General features: G+C 40.4%; 1 protein-coding gene and 1 long non-coding RNA gene across 3 annotated transcripts in view; both read right to left on the bottom strand.

Annotated features, from left to right (window-relative positions):
* MTMR2 (myotubularin related protein 2) overlaps positions 1-20,229 on the bottom strand; it is a 104,649-nt gene extending 84,420 nt beyond the window's left edge. The window contains exon 1 of one of the 2 annotated variants that reach the window (XM_059708091.1): positions 20,028-20,229. In XM_059708091.1, the coding sequence (XP_059564074.1) occupies positions 20,028-20,107 (80 nt within the window). In that variant the 5' untranslated portion in view covers positions 20,108-20,229. The remainder of the gene's footprint in view (positions 1-20,027) is intronic. The other variant, XM_059708093.1, reaches the window with a different exon arrangement.
* Positions 2,858-20,007, bottom strand: LOC132240645 (uncharacterized). Its single transcript, XR_009454370.1, has 4 exons — positions 19,875-20,007; positions 9,564-9,679; positions 9,360-9,436; positions 2,858-4,243 (listed from the first exon to the last, which is right to left on the bottom strand). It is a non-coding gene; the product is annotated as an uncharacterized LOC132240645 (long non-coding RNA).
* Positions 20,230-24,367: the final 4,138 nt, after the last annotated feature.

Genomic DNA, 24,367 nt, shown 5'->3' with positions numbered 1-24,367 from the left:
ACTGACAAGGTTCAAATAGCTAAGCCAGTGATGGCAAACCTTTTGAGCTCGGTGTGTCAGCATTTTGAAAAACCCTAACTTAACTCTGGTGCCATGTCACATATAGAAATTTTTTGATATTTGCAACCATAGTAAAACAAAGATTTATATTTTTGATATTTATTTTATATATTTAAATGCCATTTAACAAAGAAAAAGCAACCAAAAAAATGAGTTCACGTGTCACCTCTGACACGCGTGTCACAGGTTCGCCATCACTGAGCTCAGCCATAAATACACAGAAAATTCCCAGGCCCTCGATAACCTGAAAGTAATTAATAAGAATGGAGAGTTAAGTGTGCTTTGAAACAAAAACAATAATAATTCCTCAAGGGTAGGTAAAACATAATTTCTGCCTTCAAGAGCATTAATATTTTTATTTGTTTTAGTTGAGTGTGCTATGTCAAAAAATCATAAACACATTTTAGAAATTAATGAAGTTGTTACAGAGAGGATATTTTCTCAAAAGCAACAAAATTGATCAAAATATAATTAGCACTGTGGGATACTCTTAATAATGTAAATTATTCTTTATATTTATACTTATTCATATGTAGACTCCTTTTTCCAAGAGGCTCAAAATACCTTTCAGAGTAAAACTGCAATTATAGTCTAATGTACTAAATTTTTATTATCAACCCTTAGGAAGAGCAATTAAAGCAGGTGAGCATGCGGACAATTTACAATCACAAATGCATTTACATATCTAAATTTGCAGAGCCATGACCCCTGTAAATGGGAAGTCACTCTCACTAGAATTCCCCTTTCTTTAACCAACTCCTCATTCCACCCTAAACTATATTACTTTGTTTATTCCTATTTAAAAAATCAAGTCCATATTATTTAAATGTTAACTTCTGGTTCCACAAAATAACCAAATGAATATACAAATACATGCTTACATATGAAAGAACACAACTTAGGCTGACAATAAGAAAGGCCAGCACTAGTCATAATCTGTTTTTCAATAGCCCTGCCATTATCTCAGCCAGAGTGACACAGTTTTCTTTCCACCACAAGATCAAAACACAAATCCCATCATCTCTTAGTCATTCCCACTCATTTACTGGCCTGCTGTTATTATAACAGAATGTCTTTTTCCTCTGCTCACTATTCCTAAGAGCAATGTTCCACCCTTTTGGTCTCAAAAGTTCTATTATGTTAAAGTGTAGTATTTAGGTGAACAGTTATACAAAAAAATAATTGGTAAGGGGATAGAAATGGCTCTATATGCTTTTCAAAATAGTATCATTTAATAAGATAAAGTACTCTCTACTTTTCTATTTATTTTGTTTCAGTTTTTGGGGGGGGGTTTTTTGGTTATGCTTATTCCTGAGAATTATTCAAGCTAAATACTTGCAAATTAAGAAAGTTATGTCTTAATAAATGAATTTGGGAACCTACTACAGATTACTTCTTGCCTCAATACCACTGAATTTACAAGCATCCCTGTTAAAGCTGCAAAGGCAGAGAAATTTGTTTCCAGATAGCAGGGGTTCCCTTATCACCTCCAAATATGCCTCATGGCACCCCTCAGCTGCCTTGAAAGGATGGAGACTAAGAACCTCTATCACCAACTAAAGGCCTCTTAGGCACCTTCCCTCCTGTTCTTCCCACCCTCCCCTTCCATTTGGGAAGCAGGAACTTCCTAAATCTCCTTTTTCTTACTCTTGCACAGACATTTACTAATATCATCAATGTATTATGTACTGGGGATAGTGTTAAAACGGATTCATTTTCTTCAGGGACCTACAGTCTAATGAAAGTGCTGAGTATGTGAAGTACCTCCTAACAGTGGAGTGTAGGAATGAAGGATATAAAGGATGCAACAGAAACCAAGAAGAGAACACAAAGCTCAGAACCGGTCAGTGGCTGAAAACATGAGCTTTAGCATCAGAGACTTGGTTTCACCAGTCAGTAAATAATAATTCAGACAAGTTACGTAATCTCTCTAAATTCTTTCTTATAAAATATGATAACAAAACCTTATAAGACTGTAATAAGGATCAAAAAGCATGATTTATAGAAAATAATTAGTGCTAAATGCTTAGCTGGTAGAAAGTGTTCAAATAGCATTGGGGAAATACAAGAGCACCCTCTTCAGAAGGGAAAAAAGGATGAAATCAGAAATAAAGGTCTCCCATTAAGGAATTCATTAATTAAATTTAAATGAAGAAAGAAAGCACTTGGCCCTAGAAGCACTTCTCACTGAAATCTGCACTGTAAATTGTCCTGCTTTGACTAAGATGACTGAATGTACAACATTTTTAATTTTAAAGAAGTTTTAGTTAATAGGTGAATCACTTAATACAAAGTACAAAAATCAGGAGCAAAATTTTTAAAAATATATTACACATATACTCTCATGCACATACATTCACACATCTTATGTAACTTTTGATATGTTCAAGCAGAAGGTTGGCCCAAAGCTTCAATCCCAAAAGCAGTCTATCACTAGTATTTTTCAATGTAACCATTATCAAAGCATAGGCTCTCTCTGGTTCTGCTGGTTTGTCAGATGGTTAGTGGAATCATCATTACTTTATTGTCGGTCCCATTAACACTTGGAGGTATTTTACAGTAATAAACAGTCATAAATGTTTTGATATTCCTCTTCTCCTGACATATTTCAAAACCCAGTAAAAACATTTCCAGTGAAAGTAAAAAAGTATTTCTGAAAAAGAGAAATACAGATAAACAATTCATACTAATTTTAATTCAAAACGATCTGGAAATAAGTCACATGCATTTCATATTGTAGTTAACAAATGCCTCCATAGGACTTGGGAGAGGCTGCATTTCTCTAATTTACAGTCATTACTGACCACAGTCATTACAATAAGGTCTAGACCACTTGCCTTATTTAAAGCGCTTCACTCCAATTTCATTTTTCATCAGTACTCCATGGAAAGTATACTCCGTAGTAATGTCCTGAGCACACACATAGTACATTTGCCAGAGGACATTAAAGAATGCGTTCTGTATCCTGACTGTGAAAAACCTTTTCTAGGAATGCAAATTTTACTCTCAACACTTACACAATGGACTACAGTGTCACAAGCACTGTTCATATTCTATTAGTCATTCTGCAGAACATTTTATTTAAAAAATAATAAAAGGCCTTTAGTGTGTATAAAGAATTTGGGACACAAAAGACTCATTGTCAGACTATTTGCAGTCCCCAAAATAGAAAAATAACCCCCCAAAACAAAATTATTTGCAGCTCATAATTATTTTTAAAATGCTACCCCAGAACCCTGCACTTTTTAATTTAACCAATCTTTAGTATAAAAGAGATGGCATAAGTGATCTTATCATAATGGCATCTGATTGACAAAGATCAGAGACTACACTTTGTATTCTTCAGAGAAACAAAGGGGATTTGAGCTCTGGGACAGCTGGTGCCTGTTGGCATTTAGTTTAGAAAACCCCAAGGTTCTAAGGTACATGTGACCTTGGATACAGTTTAATTTGTATTATTTTATTTTAAGGTCTATCAACTATACTTCCTGAACTGAAAGTCAGGGTGTGTATTATTTGGTAATCCAACAGCAAGTCTGAAAAACCAGGTTGTATAAAAAATGGTGTACATATATCTTTTTTCCTGCAGAGTACTGCTTCTCCAAAGATCGTATCTGGAAATACAAATAAATAAAACAGGCAAAAGCCAAGTATGCTAGCCAAAATTTATGTGTCCATAGGGGATCCAGTAAGAACTGGAGAGAAGGAGGGACCTTGGGTTCCAGCACCAATCAATCTCAACACCCTCAGCACTCTCTTAAAAGAGCTTCTCAGAACTTCTTCAAAAATCTCTGACAAACAAACTAGAGCAAAAATGAAAATTCATTTGGATTCATAAGTAGCCTAGAGGGGAAAGTTACTTACATACCAGTTTAACTGAGAAAATGTCATACTAAACTGAAGACCAGTCAGATCATTAGAGCTCCAAGCACACTATGTTAGCACAGGTAACAGGTACTTTATTTTGTTTGCAGAAACTAAATTAAAAAATTCAGTAGGAAAAGAAGAGCATTTAATGTCTCTTTCTCTTTCAAGTCTGGAAAGGTTAGTTAAAATGCAAAGTATTGGCATCATTCAGTGATTTATCCCTCCATAATTTTGAGTACTGTTCCCTATTTACCAGATTAGTTAGTACAAATCATAAGATACTATCTTCTTGCTTATTTTTGTCTTTTCTCGCTATCTGTATAAAGATGAAGAAAATACCTTTTTAAATATCATTTTAAAGTATTAATACTTAATATTAGCATGGCTTTTTAAAACAGCAAAAATGCTCTCATACAAATTATCTTCCATACATATTGCCAATTCTGGGGTTAGACTGCCTGGTACTAAATTCTAGTTCAATCACCTGTGTGACCTTGAGGAAGTTACTTAACCTCTCTGTGCTTGAGTTCCTCATCTATAAAGTGGGATACCAATAATTCTTATACCTCACAGGATTGTTATAACAATATATGTAAAATACTTAAACCAGTGCCAACTACATAGTACACACTACATAGCTGTTAACTTTTTAAATTATTATAAGCAATCATTATGTTTGGGTCTAATAATCCTATATAATAAAAGCCTAATATGTAAATTGTCCCCTTGACTGGGAGTTCCACCAGGAGGCAGGGCCATCCAGCCAACCTTGGGAAGGGAGGCCCCGGCTGGCAGCCAGCAGCCACTAGGGACCCTAACCATGCACGAATTTCATGCACTGGGCCTCTAGTAATTCTATAAAGATAAGACAATCATTTTAAAACCCCTTTTCCAGATAAGGGAATCAGGATCAGCGAAATCAAGTGGCGAATCCAGAGTCAGAGTTAAGAAGTAAAACCAGAACTAAAAACCCAAGACAAAGAAATAACCAAGACTTCTCACTACACTGTGCTATATCATATCACACAGTATATTTTCTGAGTTAATATAGTTCAGTATACTTCTAAAGACCTGCTCTTTTAAACATTTAAACACTCAAATAATTTTAGGCAGCATTCAATGGTAGCCACACTAAGAATGAGTCTGTTATCCAAAAGATACCTGCTTCTCTTTTAAGTATTTTTTGAGTAGCAAAATGAGTCAGACTTCTCAAGAGAAGTACACACCAAATAATTAGGCTGGCTGGACAAGATGAACCTGTCATAAGTTTTCCAATATCTAGAGTTTCTTTTAAATAGCAAAACGTATATCCCAAGATACTTCCATGTTATGATTTATGCTGCACAGTGGAAACAAGATGGCATTTAAGAGTCAAAATTTCGGTTCCATCTTTTCAAGCAGGGGACACAGGACAATAGTGTCACTCCCCTGAGCTTCATTTACCCATCTGACAAATGAAGTCCTACCTCACAAGACTGTTATAGAAATAACTGAGGTGATATAGGTTAAACAGCTTTGTAACTATAAAAATCAAACCAAAATGTGTTAACATTACAATTAGCTACTCTGATTACACTGATAATACTTAACATTCAGTTATTCATTCATTAATCACTTTTTTCTTAGAAAATTGCTGACAAAACTCTTCTAAAAATAGAAGTATCATCCTGGGCATCCTATCTAATAAAAGAGAAAAATGGTAATTGGCATACAACGATACCCTTTTCATTGGCTAATCAGGGCTATATGCAAATTAACTGCCAACTAAGATTGGCAGTTAACTGCCAACAAGATGGCGGCTAATTTGCATATGTAGGCACAATGCAGGGAGGCGAAAGGGAAAGCAGGAAGAAGCCCCCTGCCACTGACAATGATCGGAAACCCAGCGGGGAGCTAAGAGCTGGGGGGCAGGGCAAAGGCGGCCCTGGGGCCGCCTTTGCCCTGCCCCCTAGCCATGATCGGAGAATCAGGCGCCTTTGCCGCCCTGGCCAGTGATAGCAGGAAGTAGGGGTGGGGCCAGCGATGGGAGCTGGGCACGGTCGAAGCTGGCAGTCCCGGGAGCTAGGGGTCCCTTGCCTGGGCCTAAAGCGAAGCCCATGATCGCGGGGCCGCTGCAGCTGCGGGTCCCCGCTGCCCGGGCCGGACGCCTAGGCCAGAGATGTTAGGCCTGGGCAGTGGCGGAGCCTGCAACCACAGGGAGCTGGGGGTCCCTTGCCCAGGCCTGACACCTCTGCCGGAGGCCTCAGGCCTGGTCAAGGGGCCGATCCGGTGATTGGTGATCAGAGGGTGATGAGGGTTAACTCCTCTGGCCGAGGCATCAGGCCTGGGTGGGGGGCGGAACTGGGGATTGGGGGGATATGATGGTCCCCTTGCCCAGGCCTGAAGCCTGGGTCAGAGGCGTCAGGCTTGGGCGGGGGGTGGAGCAAGCGATCAGAGGGAGATGGGGGTCCCCTGCCCAGGCATGATTCCTGGGCCAGAGGCCTCAGGCCTGGGCGGGGGCCAGAGCCAGTGATCAGGGGGAGATGGGGGTCCCCTGTCCAAGCCTGACACCTCTGGCAGAGGCGTCAGGCCTGGGCAAGGGGCCGATCAGGCGATCGGAGGGTGATGGGGGTCTATGCCTCTGGCCGAGGCATCAGGCCTGGGCTGGGGGCAGAACCAGTGATGGGGGGAAATGAGGGTCCCCTGCCCAGGTCTGACGCCTCTGTCAGAGGCATCAGGCCTGGGCAAGGGGCCAATCCTGCGATTGGAGGGTGATGGGGGTCAACGCCTGAGGGCTCCCAGTATGTGAGAGGGGGCAGGCTGGGCTGAGGGACACTCCCCCACACACACACACACACACACCCCCAGTGCACGAATTTCGTGCACCGGGCCCCTAGTCTACACTAATAAAAGAGAAACATGCAAACTGGTGTCACTCCACTATGCCACCAGCCAATCAAAGCGACTATGCAAATGAGCCCAACAAAGATAACGGTTAATTTGCATAAGCAGGTGCTGAGTGAAGACTGAAGAGGCTTGGTTTGCAGCGGAGAAGCCAAGCCTCGCTGCGGCCAGAAGGGAAAAGCCTAGCCTCGAGGCTTGGCTTCTCTGCTGCGGCCGGACCAAAGGCGTGGGTCCCAGGTGCCAGAGGAAACCCGTGCCGGCAGCCAGGGGAAGGAAGGCCTATTGCGCGAATCTTCGTGCAACGGGCTTCTAGTTTTGTATAATAACAGTATATTAAGTGACAATCTGGATTAGATTAGCACAGTGAAAGAACTTCAGGTGATCTATGAAGTATCTACTCTAGTACCATGTGCTTAAAGGAGACTCAGTAAAATCTGATAAAAGAACAAGCCAAGTGACAAGCATATGTATTTTTTTTCTTATTTTACATTAAATAGTAAACATTTTCAATTAAATCACAAGGAAACTCAGTGGACATATTATCATCATAGCAGTAATCATAACACATTATATTTGTGTGACACTACAGTTTTCAAAGCATCTCACACGTCATCATAGAAATACAATGTTATTCTGCTTTTTCTCAAGTGTATTTTAAAAATTCATAAAACTTCCACGTTTAGGCAAGTCTCTAACTATTAATATACTATGCAAAATAAAATACAAAATACACACACCAAAATTTATTCACACTTATAGTTCAGAAAATACCTTAGAATATTTCAGTCCCTCAGATACTGTGAATATCAACCACAACAATGTAGTAATAAAAATATAAAATAACTTCAATCATTTAAGGTCTCTGGCTCGGTATATAAAGCATCAGATTCTGTACCAAGCAAATAAAACTACTCCTAATAGTATTTCATAGAATCCAAAGGAAAAAAAAAAGTTTTTTCATACTACCTATGTTCAAACTACATACTATTCATACTACAATTTACCAAGCACCTATTTGCAAAGCACTATGCTAGTTACTATCATCATTCAAAAATGAATTCAGACCCCTCTTTTTCAGAAGCATAAAATATAAAGGTCAAAAGTAGAGATAGAGTCCAGCCAGCATAGCTCAGTGGCTGAGCATCGATCTATGAACCAAAAAGTCCCAGTTCAATTCCTGGTCAGGGCACATGCCCAGGTTGCAGGCTTGATCCCCTGTGTGGGGTGTGCAGGAGGCAACCGATCAATGATTCTCTCTCATCATTGATGTTTCTATCTCTCCCTCTCCCTTCCTGTCTGAACTCAATAAAAATATATTAAAAAAAAAAAAAAAAAAGTAGGGATAGTGCAATGGGGAAAAAAAGAACAAGTATTTTTCCTCTACCTAGACCACCACGGTTTTTCCACCCAATGATTTCAAAATCAAAATCAGTGGCATAACTGACTAAAGATGAAGAAAGAGTCCATGTATCTCATGTACATAATCAATATGTGCTTTTAGTTATTTTTTTAGGAACAATGACAGATGTTATGATTTCATATATACACAGTGAAGCTGTCAGACCCAACAAAAATCACTAAGTGACAGTGAAGTCTAGAACTGGAAGTCAGGAGATCACTAAATAGCACTAAATAGCCCTGTGACTTTGGAGGAAACAATACCAATCTTTCCTGGCCTTCTAACACTTACTGTGCCGTAGGGTAGGTTATTAGATTTCTCTAGATCTGTTCCCTCATCGACAAACTTACAGAGTTGGACTAGAATACACTTACTAAAAACTTTAAGTGAAAATTTGGGGGCCCACTCCCAGTGATTCACAATGTCTGGGCTGGAATCTAGGAAGCTCAATGCTCACCAAGCACCACAGGTGATTGAAATAAGCAGGAGAGCTTCAGCCACACTAAGGACATTACAAGTCCTAGACACAGTAAAGAATCTCCTATGCCCCTAACTGTATAAAAAGATGACATAATTTGTTTCAGTGCCAAGGTCTTAGGAATTCTGGATCTAGCATACGTGCAGAACACAGTAGATGCTAAACAAATATTTATAAAGAGGAAGAAGGGAGGAAGGGAGGGGATAGAGAAAGAAGGGAAGGAAGGGAGGAGGCAGCTAACTAACTGGTCATAGTTTTGGCTAAGAAACATAAAAAACTGTAGTAAAATTAAAATTGGGTAAAACATACATCAGCAGCTAGAAGGCAAAGATTTCAGTCTCTATACACAATTTTTTTTTTTTTTGCACACAATTTTAAATATAGCATGAGCCCTTGTCAAACTGCAAAGTACTACGGAGGAAAAGGGGAAAAAACACTACATGGAAGCCAAAGAATTCTAATGAAAAATTACCAATGACTAAAACTTAGTCATAGTTTTCACCAGGTAGAATACAGAATTTTAAGAACTGGGACTTGTAACTGGAACTAAAGTTTGTAGTTACTGTTTATTTATATGCATAAATTTCATGTAGGATAATATATGGATTCCAGAAATACTGTTGGCAATATTAATTTTGTCCATTTTTTATTTTCATTTTCTGATTCACTTACATTATAATTTTTGAGATGTTTTATCTTCACTTCTGATGATCTTCAAATTCAAATGTCAATGGCTCTTAACACATTAACTGTAAACAAACACAAAGGAACTTAGGGGAATTCAGATATTTAAGGAACCCTACAATAAAATATTCTAAATTACTCTGTAAATCCTGTGGGGGAGGGAGAAGTGGAGGTGGGATGAAACTTGAGCACCTTGTTTATTTCTTGCTTCACAATTTATCTGATGGTTCATGTAAAACTCTTCTTTTAAATGGCAATGAGACTATCCTCTTAATCATCAAGCAAAGGAAACAAAATCAACCTATTTTCTGTAGGAAGAATAAAACATTCAAAGTTAGAGAAAATTCTCTCCAAATATGGACACTCTGAACTCACTAACGTACTGTGTGCGTTATCCTTCTCCTCCTCAGCAGTGGTCAAGGAAATTCACTTTCTTGTCACTACCACCCAATCAACCTGCCCTGGGATAGCCCTCTTACTACCAACTATTAGCCTAGACCTGGGCACCAGATCTTCAGGTTCTCTACAGCACATAGAGCCTGGAGTTAAACAGATTTGGGGTCAAACATCAAACTCTTCACCCTAATTTTCAGTTTTCTGATCTGTAAAATGGAAACAATAATACTGTTTATTTTATATAATTATAAGGATTATATGAGAAAATATGTATTAAGGGATTTAGAAGCATGCCCATCATATAGCAAGCACTCAGTAAATGTTACGTGCTGTCATTTTTATTATTGTTGATTAATTAATATGAATATTAATTTATTACTACAACTATCTACTCCTTGAAAAGCAAAGCTTATCTCAGGTGCTTTTATTTTTAGGTACTGCCTTTGGTTATAATTGAAGACTTATCCAATACCAGTAACAGAGGACATCTATCTGATATAAAATCTTATTTTTGAACTGTGCTGAGCATCTTGGTTCAGCTCAAGAAAATTAAGGCTTATAATCACTAGTCTATCATCAGTCAAAGTTAGTATCTTTTTTTTTTTGCTAACATACAACCATCTAACAAAGTCCTACTTGAACTGCTCACTTGCAGTTATCAATAACAGCAACTCTTGTTAACAAAGGAGATGGATATATTTGTAGACCCTCTGAGCAGATGAATAATAATGCTATATCAATTCAGAGGAGATTTCTCTATCCTCTTCTACTCACTCTCAAATGTTAAACTCTTCATGTATGACATTATATGCTTAAAATATTAATATTTATGTTAGGTGACACAAAAATGCATGAAACACTGATTTCTCTGAATTTTTCAATCAAATTCTTAGGTCAAAGATATAAAAACAAGTACAAAAGCATTCATAAAGTAACATGGCCCAGGCCCTAGCCAGGTGACTCAGTTGATTAGAGCATCATCCCAATATGTAAAGGTGGAGAGTTCCATTTCCAGTCAGGGTACATCTAGGAGGCAACCAATGAATGCATAAATAAGTGGAACAACAAATTTAAGGCTGTCTCTTTCCCGCCCCCCCCCCCCAAAAAAAAATCAATTAAAAATACACAAACAGCCCTGACTGGTTTGGCTCAATGGATAGAGCATCACCCTGCGGACTCAAGGGTCCCAGGTTCGATTCTGGTCAAGGGCATGTACCTTGGTTAGGGTACATCCCCAGTAGGGAGGTGTGCAGGAGGCAGCTGATCGATGTTTCTCTCTCATCGATGTTTCTAACTCTCTATCTCTCCCCCTTCCTCTCTGTAAAAAATCAGTAAAATATATTTAAAAACAAACAAACAAACACGGTCCCAAATGACCAGCTTCATTTCCCTTATGGCGACCAAACCTCCTGAATTAAAATGAGAGAAGATATCTAAGTAGAACTTGAGGCGTATTCTGGGAGAAATAAAACAAATGGATACATGGCTTGGAAATGAACATCAAACTACCCAGGAATAAGGAGTGTAAGCCATCATCCTCACCACCACCACTACTTTACCATGCAATGCCTTGAGCTCTTCAAATGAAATAAATGAACAGCACAGTTGCTCATTCTTCATTTGCTTTCTACTTGCCTTTCACCTAATGATCTAGCAATGATTAAGTGTCTTCCTTTTATTTTATGGTCCTAGATTAGGATCATAAAAATCTGGCCCAAGATAATACATACAAAAAGGTAGAAAGTTAAAAATGCTCCAAGTTTAGAGTGTTCCAAAAGACAGTTCTCTTTTTCTGTCTGCTACAATATATCATCTCTCTCTTTCAGTGTATTTTCTATTTTGGTCCTTGCATTTGCAAAACAAAGATTGTCTCTGGCTTAAGTGTTGTAGGCCTAACTGGAAAATGCCTTTCTTGTTTTAAAATGATTCGTTTCGTATACAATGGGAGAAGCTGTGGATTACCTCCAATACTCAAGTCACTCCTATTCTTAACCTCTAACTCGTACCTCAGCACAAGGCCTCCCAGAAAAAGCTACATATCCTAGTCCCCCTTATGGCTAGGTATGGCCATGGGACCAACTGTACATAAGCTTCAAAGACTGTGTGACTTCAAAAAAGTATCCTTTCAAGGGAGAGATCATGCCTTTCTTCTTCCCATTCTTCCTTTAGACTAGAAAGAAGATGCAGCGGTTAGAATTTCAACAGCAATTTTGGTTCATGAAATAACACTGGAATGTAAAATCTTACCTAATAATAGACAAACATGTAAATTGACCATACCTTCGCTACACTAACCAGCCAATCAGGAGTATGCAAATTAACCCAACAAAGATGGCGGTTAATTTGCATACGTAGGCTCCAAGCGGCGGAGTGGAGCAGCAAGGCTGACAGCCCCAGGGCCGGCGGAGCGAAGCCTGACGACTCCGGGGCCGACTCCGGCCAGAGCCCGGCCAGAGCGAAGGCCTGGGTCCCGGGTGCCAGAGGCAAACCAGTGCCAGCAGCCAAGGGAAGGGAAGGCCTATTGCACGAATCTCTTCGGGCAACAGGCCTCTAGTAAGATATATTAAGTTAGAAAGAATCTGTGTCTTGATACTTCAGATCTATATCAGACCTATACTGACTACATCTTTGGGCTTTTATGTGCTAAAAAAAATGATCTCTATTTTAAGCTACAGTTAGTTTGGATTTTCTGTTATACTCTGCTAAACCTAAACCCTAACTTAAAATAAAATGAAAAAAAAAAAAGTTTTCCAAGTATCAGTATTTAGGTTTCTTTGAAATCTACAGATTAAAACATATTTTAAGTTAACTTTTATTATATTAAAAATGCATTGCCCTTATTTAATCTAAACTAAAAGTATTTAATGAACCTACAAGTTAATCACATCCAGTAAGAATCTTTGAAAGAATGAAAATTTATCAGCAATTACTGCCATGGGTACTATGTACCTGAGCAGGGGAAGAATTACAGAGCTTGCTCATTAATGGTCTACAGTGATGACAATGTTGATGCATATACAGAAACACATTAAGAGAGATAAACACAATTAGTTCTGTGTAATAAAGTTACAGGGAAGGGAATTGAGGTTATTTTCATTACGAGGGCATCTTCTCTAATCACTTCAATTTTAATAACCTTGTACCAATCTTTTCTGTTTTTAATAGTTCCATTTTTAACCTGACTTCCTGTGGACAGCAGCTTATAAAATCACTCCCAACCCTGATTATAGCCTCTCAATAGCTTTTAATCCAGCGGTTCTCAACCTGTGGGTCGCAACCCCTTTGGGGGTTGAACGACCCTTTCACAGGGGTCGCCTAAATACATCCTGCATATCAGATATTTACATTACGATTCATAACAGTAGCAAAATTACAGTTATGAAGTAGCAACGAAAATAATTTTATAGTTAGGGGTCACCACAACATGAGGAACTGTATTAAAGGGTCGCGGCATTAGGAAGGTTGAGAACCACTGTAACTGATTTAACTAAATCATACAGTAGGCACAAAGTGCTTTACTTAATCAAAACTAATTTCCTTAAAAGGGGAAAATATTCTATTCTAAAATCTAGAGAATTTCCACTGGTCAACTCCTGAATCCCATGCCACCTTTGGCCCTGGAGATTCTGAATACAATAGCATTAACCTGATAGCTTTCCAAAACAAACTTAGTGCTTTCTGGACATCTGTATCTGGGCTATTTCCTTCCCTTGGGCATAATCCAAGCTTTACTAGTTCAGGTGATGTCCTGAATTACCTCTTCATAACACTTTTTTTCAAATGCATGTTACAACTAATGTATGTCACCAACGATCTATTTTTAAGAAAAAGCCCAATACATGTATTCTTGCTTTGTGTTATCTGTGGCTGAGAAAGAAAAGAGCTAGGGAAATTCCCTAACAATCAGATATAATTAATCTACAAGAGATGACTTTTACTTTCTACTACTTCAGTCAATATTTTACAACAATACTCTCACGTAATAGGCTTATAGTAGTGAGTTCTAACATAGATCTTAGTCCATTTCCACTAATATTGATGGAGTTACTAGGCAACAATTAGTAACAGATTGAAGGCAGTGGTTCTCAAAATTGCCATGCATCAGTATCACCTGGAGGGCTTGCTAAAACAAACTGTGGGCTCCAGAGTTTCTGATTCAGTTAGATCTGAGGTGGGACCAGGGAATTTATATTATTAACAAATTCCCAAGAAATGCTGACACTGCTGGTCAAGGGACTATGGATCTACATTAATAGAAAACTACTGATGATAGCAGAGGAGGAAAAAAAAATGTATATGGGTCCCAATCTCAGCTTTAGTATTAATTTATATACTTTTGACTAGCAATTAATCTCTTTAAATGTGCTTTCAAGAAATCTACACAATACTGATTAGCTCATAGTAATACTGGACTTTGAAGTTCTGTTAGAGTCCTGGAATAATGAAATACAAAATAAATAATTTTTAGGCTACCAGTATGTTCAATGTCTGGCTCAAGGTGCTAAGAATAAGAGCAAGATTGGAGGGTCAACCTGTTAGCTTCACTTCGTTCTGTAGCTATAGACAGTTTCTACCACTAATCCTAGCCAGCTGCCTCAGAAGACACACCAACGGTCAGTCACAAGGGAAATGTAAGAATGTTTGAATGGACACAAATCCATCACCACTACTGGAAAACAACCCAAAAGCACATTTCCTACTGATGACATATCTCTAAGTGACCTTGAAGATAAAACTAGAGATGAGACCTTACAACAAAATGTGTTTTAGAAATCTTAAAACCTCTTCTACCTCTTTAAGACTATAGGTACAATCAAAATTAATGCAAACAAATTCAGGATTTGCCGGTTTCAAATGATGATAATTTTAAGGAAGATGTGCCACTTAAAAATATAAACAGCTGGAGGCTACTATTTTTGGTATAGCTACCTCTCCTTTGATCCTTTTAATCTAAGTTAAATGTAAATAGGGGTGCTCATAAATGCTAATGAATTTATAAACTAAAAATCAGCTGATAAACCAAAACAATCTGAAACAAACCAGTGGCGCCGAGAATAGCTGCATGAGGATATATAAAGGATGAAAGAAATACACATTAAATAAAATGCCTGACGATGTTAAGTTAGAGAGAAAAAGAACAAAGTAGTCAAGAGTAGCAAATGGAAAAACAAGTAGGCCAAGAGAAGGTAATATCATGAAGATACGTAGGTCTAGACACCGAAAACATAATGCAGCAAATAAAATCAGCTCAGGAAGTCGAGAGGCTTCATGGGAGAATAATTCAGCTTGCACCTGACGATGTGACTTTATAGGTCAAACACAACAGAGAAAAAAGGAAAAAAAAATTCAACCGAGAGAAACCCCTTTTGTCTTAATATATTTTTATTGATTTCAGAGAGGAAGGGAGAGGGAGAGAGAGAGAGAAACATTAATGATGACAGAGAACCATTGATCGGCCGCCTCCTGCACGGCCCCTGCACGGGGATGGAGCCCGCAACCCGGGCATGTGCCCTTGACCGGAATCCAACCTGGGACCCTTCAGTCCACAGGCCAATGCACTATCCACTGAGCCAAACCAGCTAAGGCTAGAGAAACCCATTTTAATCCTTTGAATGGAAACAACAAATAAGAAAAGTGATGAACATTGAGTCAACATTTCTTTATTCAAATGTTCCCTGGATACGTATCTGGCACTAGATATAATACAGCTGACCCTTGAACAATGCAGGGGGTTGGGATGCCGACCATCAAGCAGTTGAAAATTCAAGCATAACTTTTGACTTCCCAAAAACTTAGCTGTTCCTCAGTATTTGTGGGGGACTGATTCCAGGAACCCCCGCAAATACCAAAATCTAGGGATACGTAAGTCCCCTATATAAAGCATTGTAGATAAATACATACAGTGGCCCTCTACATCTGAAACAGTACAGGCATTTATGGAAAAAACCCACATAAAAGTGTTCCAGTGCACTTCAAACTGTTATGTTCAAGGGTCAGCTGTATTAGTATTTGATTATGCATAGTAAAAAGTAAAGAACACATTCAAGCAGTAAATTTTATAACAGTGTACAAACTGAAAAATAGAAAACCAGACGAAGGCAGAAGAGTACCAATACAGTGTTCAATTCAATTTTCGTACAATTCTGAGGCTCTCATAGATAGCTATCATCTCTAGCCTACATTACTGTTTTATCTACAGCCTGTGTAAGTCACACTTATATCAAGAATCAGAGCAAGACCAACAAGAATAGAATTATGGAATACAGCCAGATTATCACTGTGCTGAAGCGAATATTTTCACAACTCTCTGTGGGGCTTAATATGTTGGAGAATGGATAATAAGTAGCAGGATATACAAGAGCTGCTGAACAGCTCACTGAAGCAGAGCAGATACCAAGCAGGACTCACAAAAGAAACTGATTTTTTTTAAGGATACTAACTACAAAACTGCTATCTGGATATCATATAAAGAATGAAATGCATGAGGATGTAAAGTACAGCGTAAGGAATGTAGTCAATAATATTGTCATAACTATGTATGGAACAGGTGGGTCCTAGACCTATCAGAGATTAGTTCGTAAGTTATGTAAATATCTAACCATTATGTTGTATGCCTGAAACATTGTATGTCAACTGTAATTGACTTTTTTTTAATCAAAGGAAAAAAGGAAATTGCTCTTTTGTGACCAAGCATCAGGCCTGTGACAACTTGGAAGGCAATAACAAGTCGAGATAGAGATAGAGACAGATAGATGAGAGAGATAGAGAGATAAGAGAGATGAGATGAGATGAGAGAGAGAGAGAGAGAGAGAGTGTGTCTACATATGTTTACTGTGAACTACAGATTCCACAAGAGTCAGTCATCCAACTTCAATGGAGGGTGTCATTAAAAAAAAAAAAAAGGCAACCAGATGAGTTTGTGTATTATTTTTCAGATTTATATACTTCCCAAAACATCTTACAAACGAGCATATTTAAACATAACATAGTATTTAAACTTAATCCATCTAATATAAGTATTTGAAGAAATCAGAGATAAGTATATTATCAACTTCACTTACAAATCTGACTTAAGTCTTTTTGCTAAACTGAAGAGGACAATGCAGTTACATAGTTTTCATTTTCAAACAAACAGAAAGCATACTTAATTTTTTGCACAATTTTCCTTGGAACTAAACTGAGCAGAAATTTATGTCAACCTGGTGTGTAAAAGTCAATCTGTAACACATGGAACAGTATTATTAACTATATTTTCCAGGGGATATCAAGACAAATTCATAAGGCAATTTCCTAACTGAAAATTTGAAATTAAAAATTTCCTAATTATATAAAACAGAAGGTATAAAAATAAGCTACAATTTAAGTGCAACATTTCTGCAAAAGGCCAAGATAACATAATTCAAACATGGATATTTTGGTTAACCATAGGCTAACAAAAGTAAAAACTTAGTCTGGATAGCTACTTAACATAGGTATAACCATGGTTGTCCACTGCCTTTGTATTAGAATCACCTGTGATTGTTAGCTTAGATTAAAAGCCTTCCAACAAGTGTCTGAAACGCAGCCGTTCTATATTGTTGATTAAAGAGTGCCACCAATAGGTGTGATTCATGAACTAAAAGATATAATTTAGTAAGGGTGAATTCTATACAGTAGATTCAGTAAATGTTATCTTTCTACCTTCCAGAGGAGAGAAATGAAAGCTGGCATTATCATGTGGAAAGTAGAGCGTCATACTTATCTTTTTGTCCAGAGAGGATGAGGCTAACATGACAGTCAAAATTCTTTCAAGCAGTTCTTAATTTTTTGAAATCATTCAGTCAGTAACATCATTTTTTATTAAGTTAAAATAGATATATAAAGTCTAACTACAGTAGCGAGGCGGTCTCTTTAGGAAATAAATGTGCTTCAAAGCGGCACAATTAGTTAGGTACATTAATTTCTAATAACCAACAGCATTTATTTAGTATAATTTCAGAAACCCATAATAAAGGCTACTTGTAAAGGGAATATTTGATAAGAATGCCCTCATCTTAATAACTGACAAGAATGTGTTCATAATTGACAAGAATGATAATAATTGATAAGAATGCATTTCTCTTGTATTACCAAAATGATGACAGAATTTTGAGTTCCAAAAGAACCTACAGATTTGCTAGATCAATCCCCTTATTTTAAAAGATGAGAAAACTGCACACCTGCGAAGTTACATGATACAGCCCAAACCAGGGCCTGAGACAAGACCTTGAGAGCCTGGGCCTCCGGACTTGAGTACTTTTCCTTTTTCTACCGGACTCTGCTGCCTCCGGTGGTTCTAAATCCTCTGGCTTGGATGACACTACTGGTCTCCTCACTGGTTTTCTTTACCTTCTATGCTGAACCACAGTTGTCATTTGTGACTTTCGCATAAAATGAATTTCCAATCTGTTCTCTTAATGGTTTTATACTGAGCATGTCAATCCTCAGCTTTCTAAATGCCAGACTAATAAACACAAAATGCTTGAAACAAATGCAGAATATACATAATCACACCAAAGAAAAATTCTCTCCTGGATAATTTGATCTCCAAATTAAAAACAAAGAGGGCTGGTTTGGGTCAGTGGATAGAGCGTCGGCCTGCGGACTCAAGGGTCCCAGGTTCAATTCCGATCAAGGGCATGTACCTTGGTTGCGGGCACATCCCCAGTGGGGAGTGTGCAGGAGGCGGCTAATCGATGTTTCTCTCTCATTGATGTTTCTAACTCTCTATCCCTCTCCCTTCCTCTCTGTAAAAAAATCAATAAAAACAAAGAAATATTTAATGAGCAACTCTGCTATGCAAGGTCTCTGTTAATTGCAGGGACCTGAAGCTGAGTAAGCTATGGTCCTGGTGCCTAGTGGAGTATAGCCTAGTGAAGACAATTAAACCAACCATTACAGGCGCTTGTTAAGGACTCCAAACAAGGGATGGGCAGGTGCCTGGAAGAGGGAATCTAATTTAGAACGGTGGGATCAGCGAATAATTTCCCAAACAGGCCCTGAACAGCAACAGGAAAAAATGCCAGCATCCCCCATATTTACCCGGGTCCAACATGAATTAAAAGAGACACAGCAACTTCGATTTATTCAGGGATTTAAAAAAAAAAAGAAAGAAAGAAAGAAAACTGTGTGTGCACTATTTTCCAACGGAAAAGAACCAGCTTTCGCCCTGGCCAGGCGGCTCAGTTGGTTGGCGCATCATAACGTTGCTGGCTCAATCGGGCCGGTTCGGGAGGCAACAGACCCAGGTGGAAGTTTCTCTCTCACATCGATGTCTTCCCCCCTCTCTCTAAAAGTCAATAAAAATATATCCTTGGGTGAAGATTAAAAAGGAAAACAACCTGATCTCATTGTGGCTACATAACAAATACAGATCTCCAATTACTTAATGAAATGCTAAATCACTATTTTAAAACCAAAGGGGAAAAAAAAAACACGCACCTAAAACCTGTCTAGTGAACACCCCTTCGCAAGCGCTCTCTCCAAAGCTGCCCCCTAAATTCTCAAGATGACGGGAGGGGAAGCCCATGGGGAGAAGGGAAAGAACCGGGGGGACCGAGCGCGACCGAGGAGGAAACTGCTCCCTTCCCTCCGGGGCGTGGAGGCTCAGAGTCCCCGACGGCGCCTTTCGGCGGGAAGACCGGCCAGAGGAGCACTGCTGCGGGCTTTTATATTTACATCTTTAAGCAAAAAAAAAAAAAAAAAGGGGGGGGGGGGGTCCGGAGAGCAGGGAAAATCGTGGGAAAGATAAGTGAAGGGACGGAAAAGAGAGGAAAGGGGTGGACCAGAACCCAAAGGCAAACGGGCGGATGGAAGAGAGACCGGAGGGGAGTTGGGGAAAGAGAAGCGGAGACAGGGAGGCAGGAGGGAGGGATGGGAGGGAGGCAGGAGGGAGGGATGGGAGGGAGGCAGGAGGGAGGGCGGAGGGGATGAAGGGGGGAGGGGAGGGGATGAAGGGGGGAGGGGAGGGGATGAAGGGGGGAGGGGAGGGGAGGGCTGCCTAAGAAAATGATGAGAGAGGAAATGCGGGAGCGGAGCGAGCAGGGGCTGGGGAGGGGACACCGGGGCGGCGGGGTGCCCCCTCTTTACCAGCCTCCGAGCCCCAGAGAGGGAGGACGTGGCTCCGAGTCCCGGGGACGGCAGTCGGCGCCGCCGGGGGAACCGAGCCCGCGAGCGGACACGGTGCCGCGGCCGGGCCTCGCCTCCCCCGGGCGCTGGGCGGGGCGGGCGGCGGCCGGTTACCTGGACAGGGAGCCCGCGCTGGGCGGCCGCGCCGCCGCGGGCGGGGAGTCCAGGCTCTCGCAGCTCGAGCTCCTCTCCATGGCGCGGCGGGCGGCGGGCGGAGCGGCGGCCGGGCGGAGGGCGGGGGGCGGAGTGCCCGCGGGACCCGCGGTCAGGCCGGCGCCGGCCCGGGAGGGAGACCGGAAGCGGCCATGTTCCCCCAGAGTGCACCGCGCGGGCTGCCGGGCGGAGGACCACGCGCGCCCCTCGGACCCGGGGAGGGGCGGCTCCGGGCGCGGGGGGAGCCGGGAGCCTGTGGACGGAGGGCTCCTGCTAGGAACACAGAGGACGGAGGGAACTCTAGTGGCGAGGGTCTCAAGAAAAGCCAGTCGTGGGCCCGAGGGAGGAGGAGAGCAGGGGGAGGGGAGCGGGGAGGACAGGTTAAGGGAGGGACCGGCGATCGGTAGGATGTTGGGGGGGGGCGGGGGGGACAGGATGGGCTCCGAGAAGTTAAATGGCCAGATGTTCGCCAGAGGCGGGCCTGAGAAGAATGCTTACAGCAGCGGTTCTCAACCTGTGGGTCGCGGCCCCTTTGCGGGTGGAATGACCCTTTCACAGGGGTCGCCTAAGACCATCGGAAAACACATATATAATTACAGATTGTTTTTGTGATTAATCACGATGCTTTAATTATGTTCAATCTGTAACAATGAAAATACATCCTGCATGTCAGATATTTACATGACGATTCATAACTAGCAAAATTACAGTGATGAAGTAGCAACGAAAATAATTTGATGGTTGGAGGTCACCACAACATGGGGAGCTGTATTAAAGGGTCGCGGCGTTAGGAAGGTTGAGAACCACTGGCTTAGAGAATGAAGTGATTGAAGGCGGCTTTGGAGCCGTCAGACTTGAATGCACACCCGCCTCACTGGCAGCATCACCCAGGACACTGAGCATCAGAGAAGGAACGGCAGCTCTGTGGTCCCTAAACCTGGAAAAAGAGCCGCTTCGCGTTTAGATGAGTCAATGCATGAAAATGCCTAGAACAAGGCTTAGCACACAGGCACGCGAAGGTTAGCTGTTGGCCTCACGACCCACCCCCTAAGGGTTGCTAAGGTGGGATGGACTAACATTTACATTTTAACATATTTACATTTTACAACATAAACAGTTGCTGCTGACACAGCTTCAAAAGAATGGTAGTCGCAGGAGGGAAGATGTAGGGAGGGTGGCAGGGGAGTGAGAAGTGACTGGGAGGGGAAGGGTAATGGGGGGAGCATGGGAGGGGAGGGCGAAGGGTAACGATGCTCATCTCTCCATTTGCACCCCACCCCTGGCCAGCACTGTGGAAAGGGCACTCGGACAGAAGCTGAAACTTGCAGTTCTCCTGTGCTCTGGACGGAAGTCTGCGGGGTCGCGTAGTGCCTGTGGGAGAAAAGCACTCTGCCGTTCATCTATTGCTACACAAAGAGGTTTGGAAAAGGACAAAACTGATAAGGATGCACAAGAATTAGACACATTCTACTGCATGTGGTGGTGGTGGGTAGAGGGCAGACTTTTCGCCATCCTTCCCTGCCCTGTCAGATTCCCCCCCGCAGAGCAGGAAGGGAGGGCAGAGGATAGAACTGTGATAAGAGAACAGGAACTGAGGGGGGAGGAAATGCTTCTGCTGGTAATTTTCTGTAACAGAGGACACAGGAAGGACATGGACAGGATACCACAAAGGAATTTTTCTGATTGAGGCTGAGCCCCAATCACTTCATGCACGGTATAGAAAATGGGCAAATATGATTTCTGCGAAAAAGTAGACAATCGCTTTAAAAAAAAAAAAAACTTCCTTGCTAGGATAAATAGGATTATGTTGATTTAAACTAGATTAAATTTATACTGAAAACATGTTTTTAAGAAAATCTTAACGTATAGGACCAGTGAATTATTAACTTGCAAATATTTTCCCCAAAAGAACATCCTAGCCTAGTGGTGTTCAGCATAAGCTAGAGCACTTATTAAAATGGATTAATGTATGTGAAAGCATAAAAGGCTTAGCCTTTCTGTCCCATTCTGCAGCTGGGCAAGGACAAGGTGACAGCTGATGTTTTTTATTTTTTAATTTTTTGAGAAAATTTAACTGCACTCCTCTGATAGGCAAAGAGAGTAGGTAGTCAGAAACACTTAAGCATAAACATCTACATTGATTGATTAATAATTTGCTTGTTACTTCCCCATCTCTACCTGCCTTCCAAGATGCGGATTCACTGTCTCTTGATACTTTGGCAGATTTTCCAAGCTAAGTTTGGTGAAGACTGATGAAGCCTTGAATAGAAGACCCACGTGCTCTCTACTACCCAATTCATTCCTGGCGCTGTATCAATAGAGTACTTGAAACTGTAACCGGACAATCAGTGGGTCCGCGCTGCCTGTCACTACTCGAGCCAATTAAGCAGAGACAGAGTTGAATCATAAAAGCATTTATTCCAATACTGACGACAGTATGGGAGAGCAGCAGGTCATCCACAAAAACCTGCTCTGCACCCCACCATAAGCAGGCTGCTTATATTGGGTAGAAGGACAGAGATTACAGGAGAAGTAGGCAGAAGGTAATGCCAAATGGGCAACTTACAGGTAATGCAGGCTGGAGATTTGTAAAGGCCTGCGGGTACGTAAAGGGCTGAATGTCTTCAAAGGGCTGACAGCTCTGGTTTCTGCAACAAGGTTGTTAATCTTTCCGTGATAACAGGCAGCTCCTAAATGAGGAGGATGGGCCATATTTCCAGGTGAGGTCCCAGGTGCATGCAACTCCCAGCCAGGTTAGAATGTGCTTTCTTTAATCAGAACAAAACAATCATGGTTAACAGAACATGATTAATATTTCTTACAATTATAGTTGGTCCCCAATATACTATTTCTGCTCCTATCAAAACCATCTTCCTGATGATGTAATGATTTATATATGGGCCAATCTGGTGGTTAATAAAGAACACCAGTGTTAAGTGAAGATACTTTTGAACCAATCTAAATTGGAATCCTGCTTCGTCATATATTTGCTCTATGATTTTTATTAAGTTGCTTCTCCAAGACTCAGTTCTCTTATCTATAAAATGGAAATTAAAATGCCACATAATGAGTTGTTTTTCTGTACCCAAAGTTGGTTGAACAGTAGGCTTTCAGTGCGGGAAGCCACCTCTTGCCAATACTGTCAGTGAACCAAGGAACACAGAAGGCTGATGGACCTTGGGTGTTAGCAGGGCTGACGCTAAGCACCTCGTCTTTTGAGATAGTGATGTTCCTAACCTGATGATCCTTTTTCTGTTTACCAAACTTTACCTTTGATATGTCTGTATGCATTGCTAAAGGGCAAATGTGTATTCAAGTAAATAAATAGTGGACTAGGCCAGAAGTCGGTGTGTCTCTTCAAGAAAGAGGCTCCACCTGGCTCCCAATGCCTTCTAAATTCATATTTCCTGTATAGCATTTTCATTTATGCGTCAGCCCCACCTTCAGATTCTGAACCTCACCGCAAAGGTCACGGCATCTCAGTAACTAGATTTGTTACTATTATTGTTCTTCCTCTAAACTTACTGTTTTACTTCTCACCTAAATGGTAAGACAATAACTTCTCAGATTGACCAGGAAGCAAATACTTCAATCTCAGCTGAAAGTTAAAGTCTTACTGAATTATTTTTCTGACATATTGGCTGCTATATGTCATATGACATATATCTCCAAGAGAAATCAACTTGATTAGGACTTTCTGTACTTAAAGAAGAATATTTTAGCCTACTCAGGTCATTCAGAAACTATTGCTATAATCAAATTACAGTCTAGCCTCCTCATAGAACTTCCCAAAGTTATTTTCTTATTTGCAATCTCGACCAGTGCTTCTCAAATTATGTGTGGGAAGAACCAGTGTCTTTTTTTAAATTTTTAAACCATCACCAACCAATTGTTTTTAAATATAAGAAAAAATAGTTGCTATAAAAAAGAAATTTAAGGAAAATCAAAGGCATGCAACATAATTTTGATTCATTCACACCGGAAGGCTGTTATTGTGTTGGCTGTTGTCATTTTTTCTTAAATTTGACTATCTAAGGGAAAAGAGGTCCATGCCCCTGACTAAATAGTCAGGTATTGCATGTTTTAAAAATTCTGTGGCATACTAACTGAAAATCACTGCCACAGACAGATAATTTTGAAGAAAACCAAGGTAATTAGAATGTTCTTAGGACATTGATGTAATCAAATAAAATATGACTTTATAAGCAAAAAAAATACTATAAATAATAATAAAAGCATAATATGCTAATTAGACCAGACAGCCGAATAACCTTCCAGACGAAGTCAAGGCAGTGGCAGCC

Source organism: Myotis daubentonii, chromosome 9 (assembly GCF_963259705.1).
Source record: "Myotis daubentonii chromosome 9, mMyoDau2.1, whole genome shotgun sequence".
Taxonomy (NCBI): Eukaryota; Metazoa; Chordata; class Mammalia; order Chiroptera; family Vespertilionidae; genus Myotis; species Myotis daubentonii.
This window is presented reverse-complemented; position numbering and strand designations above follow the sequence as displayed.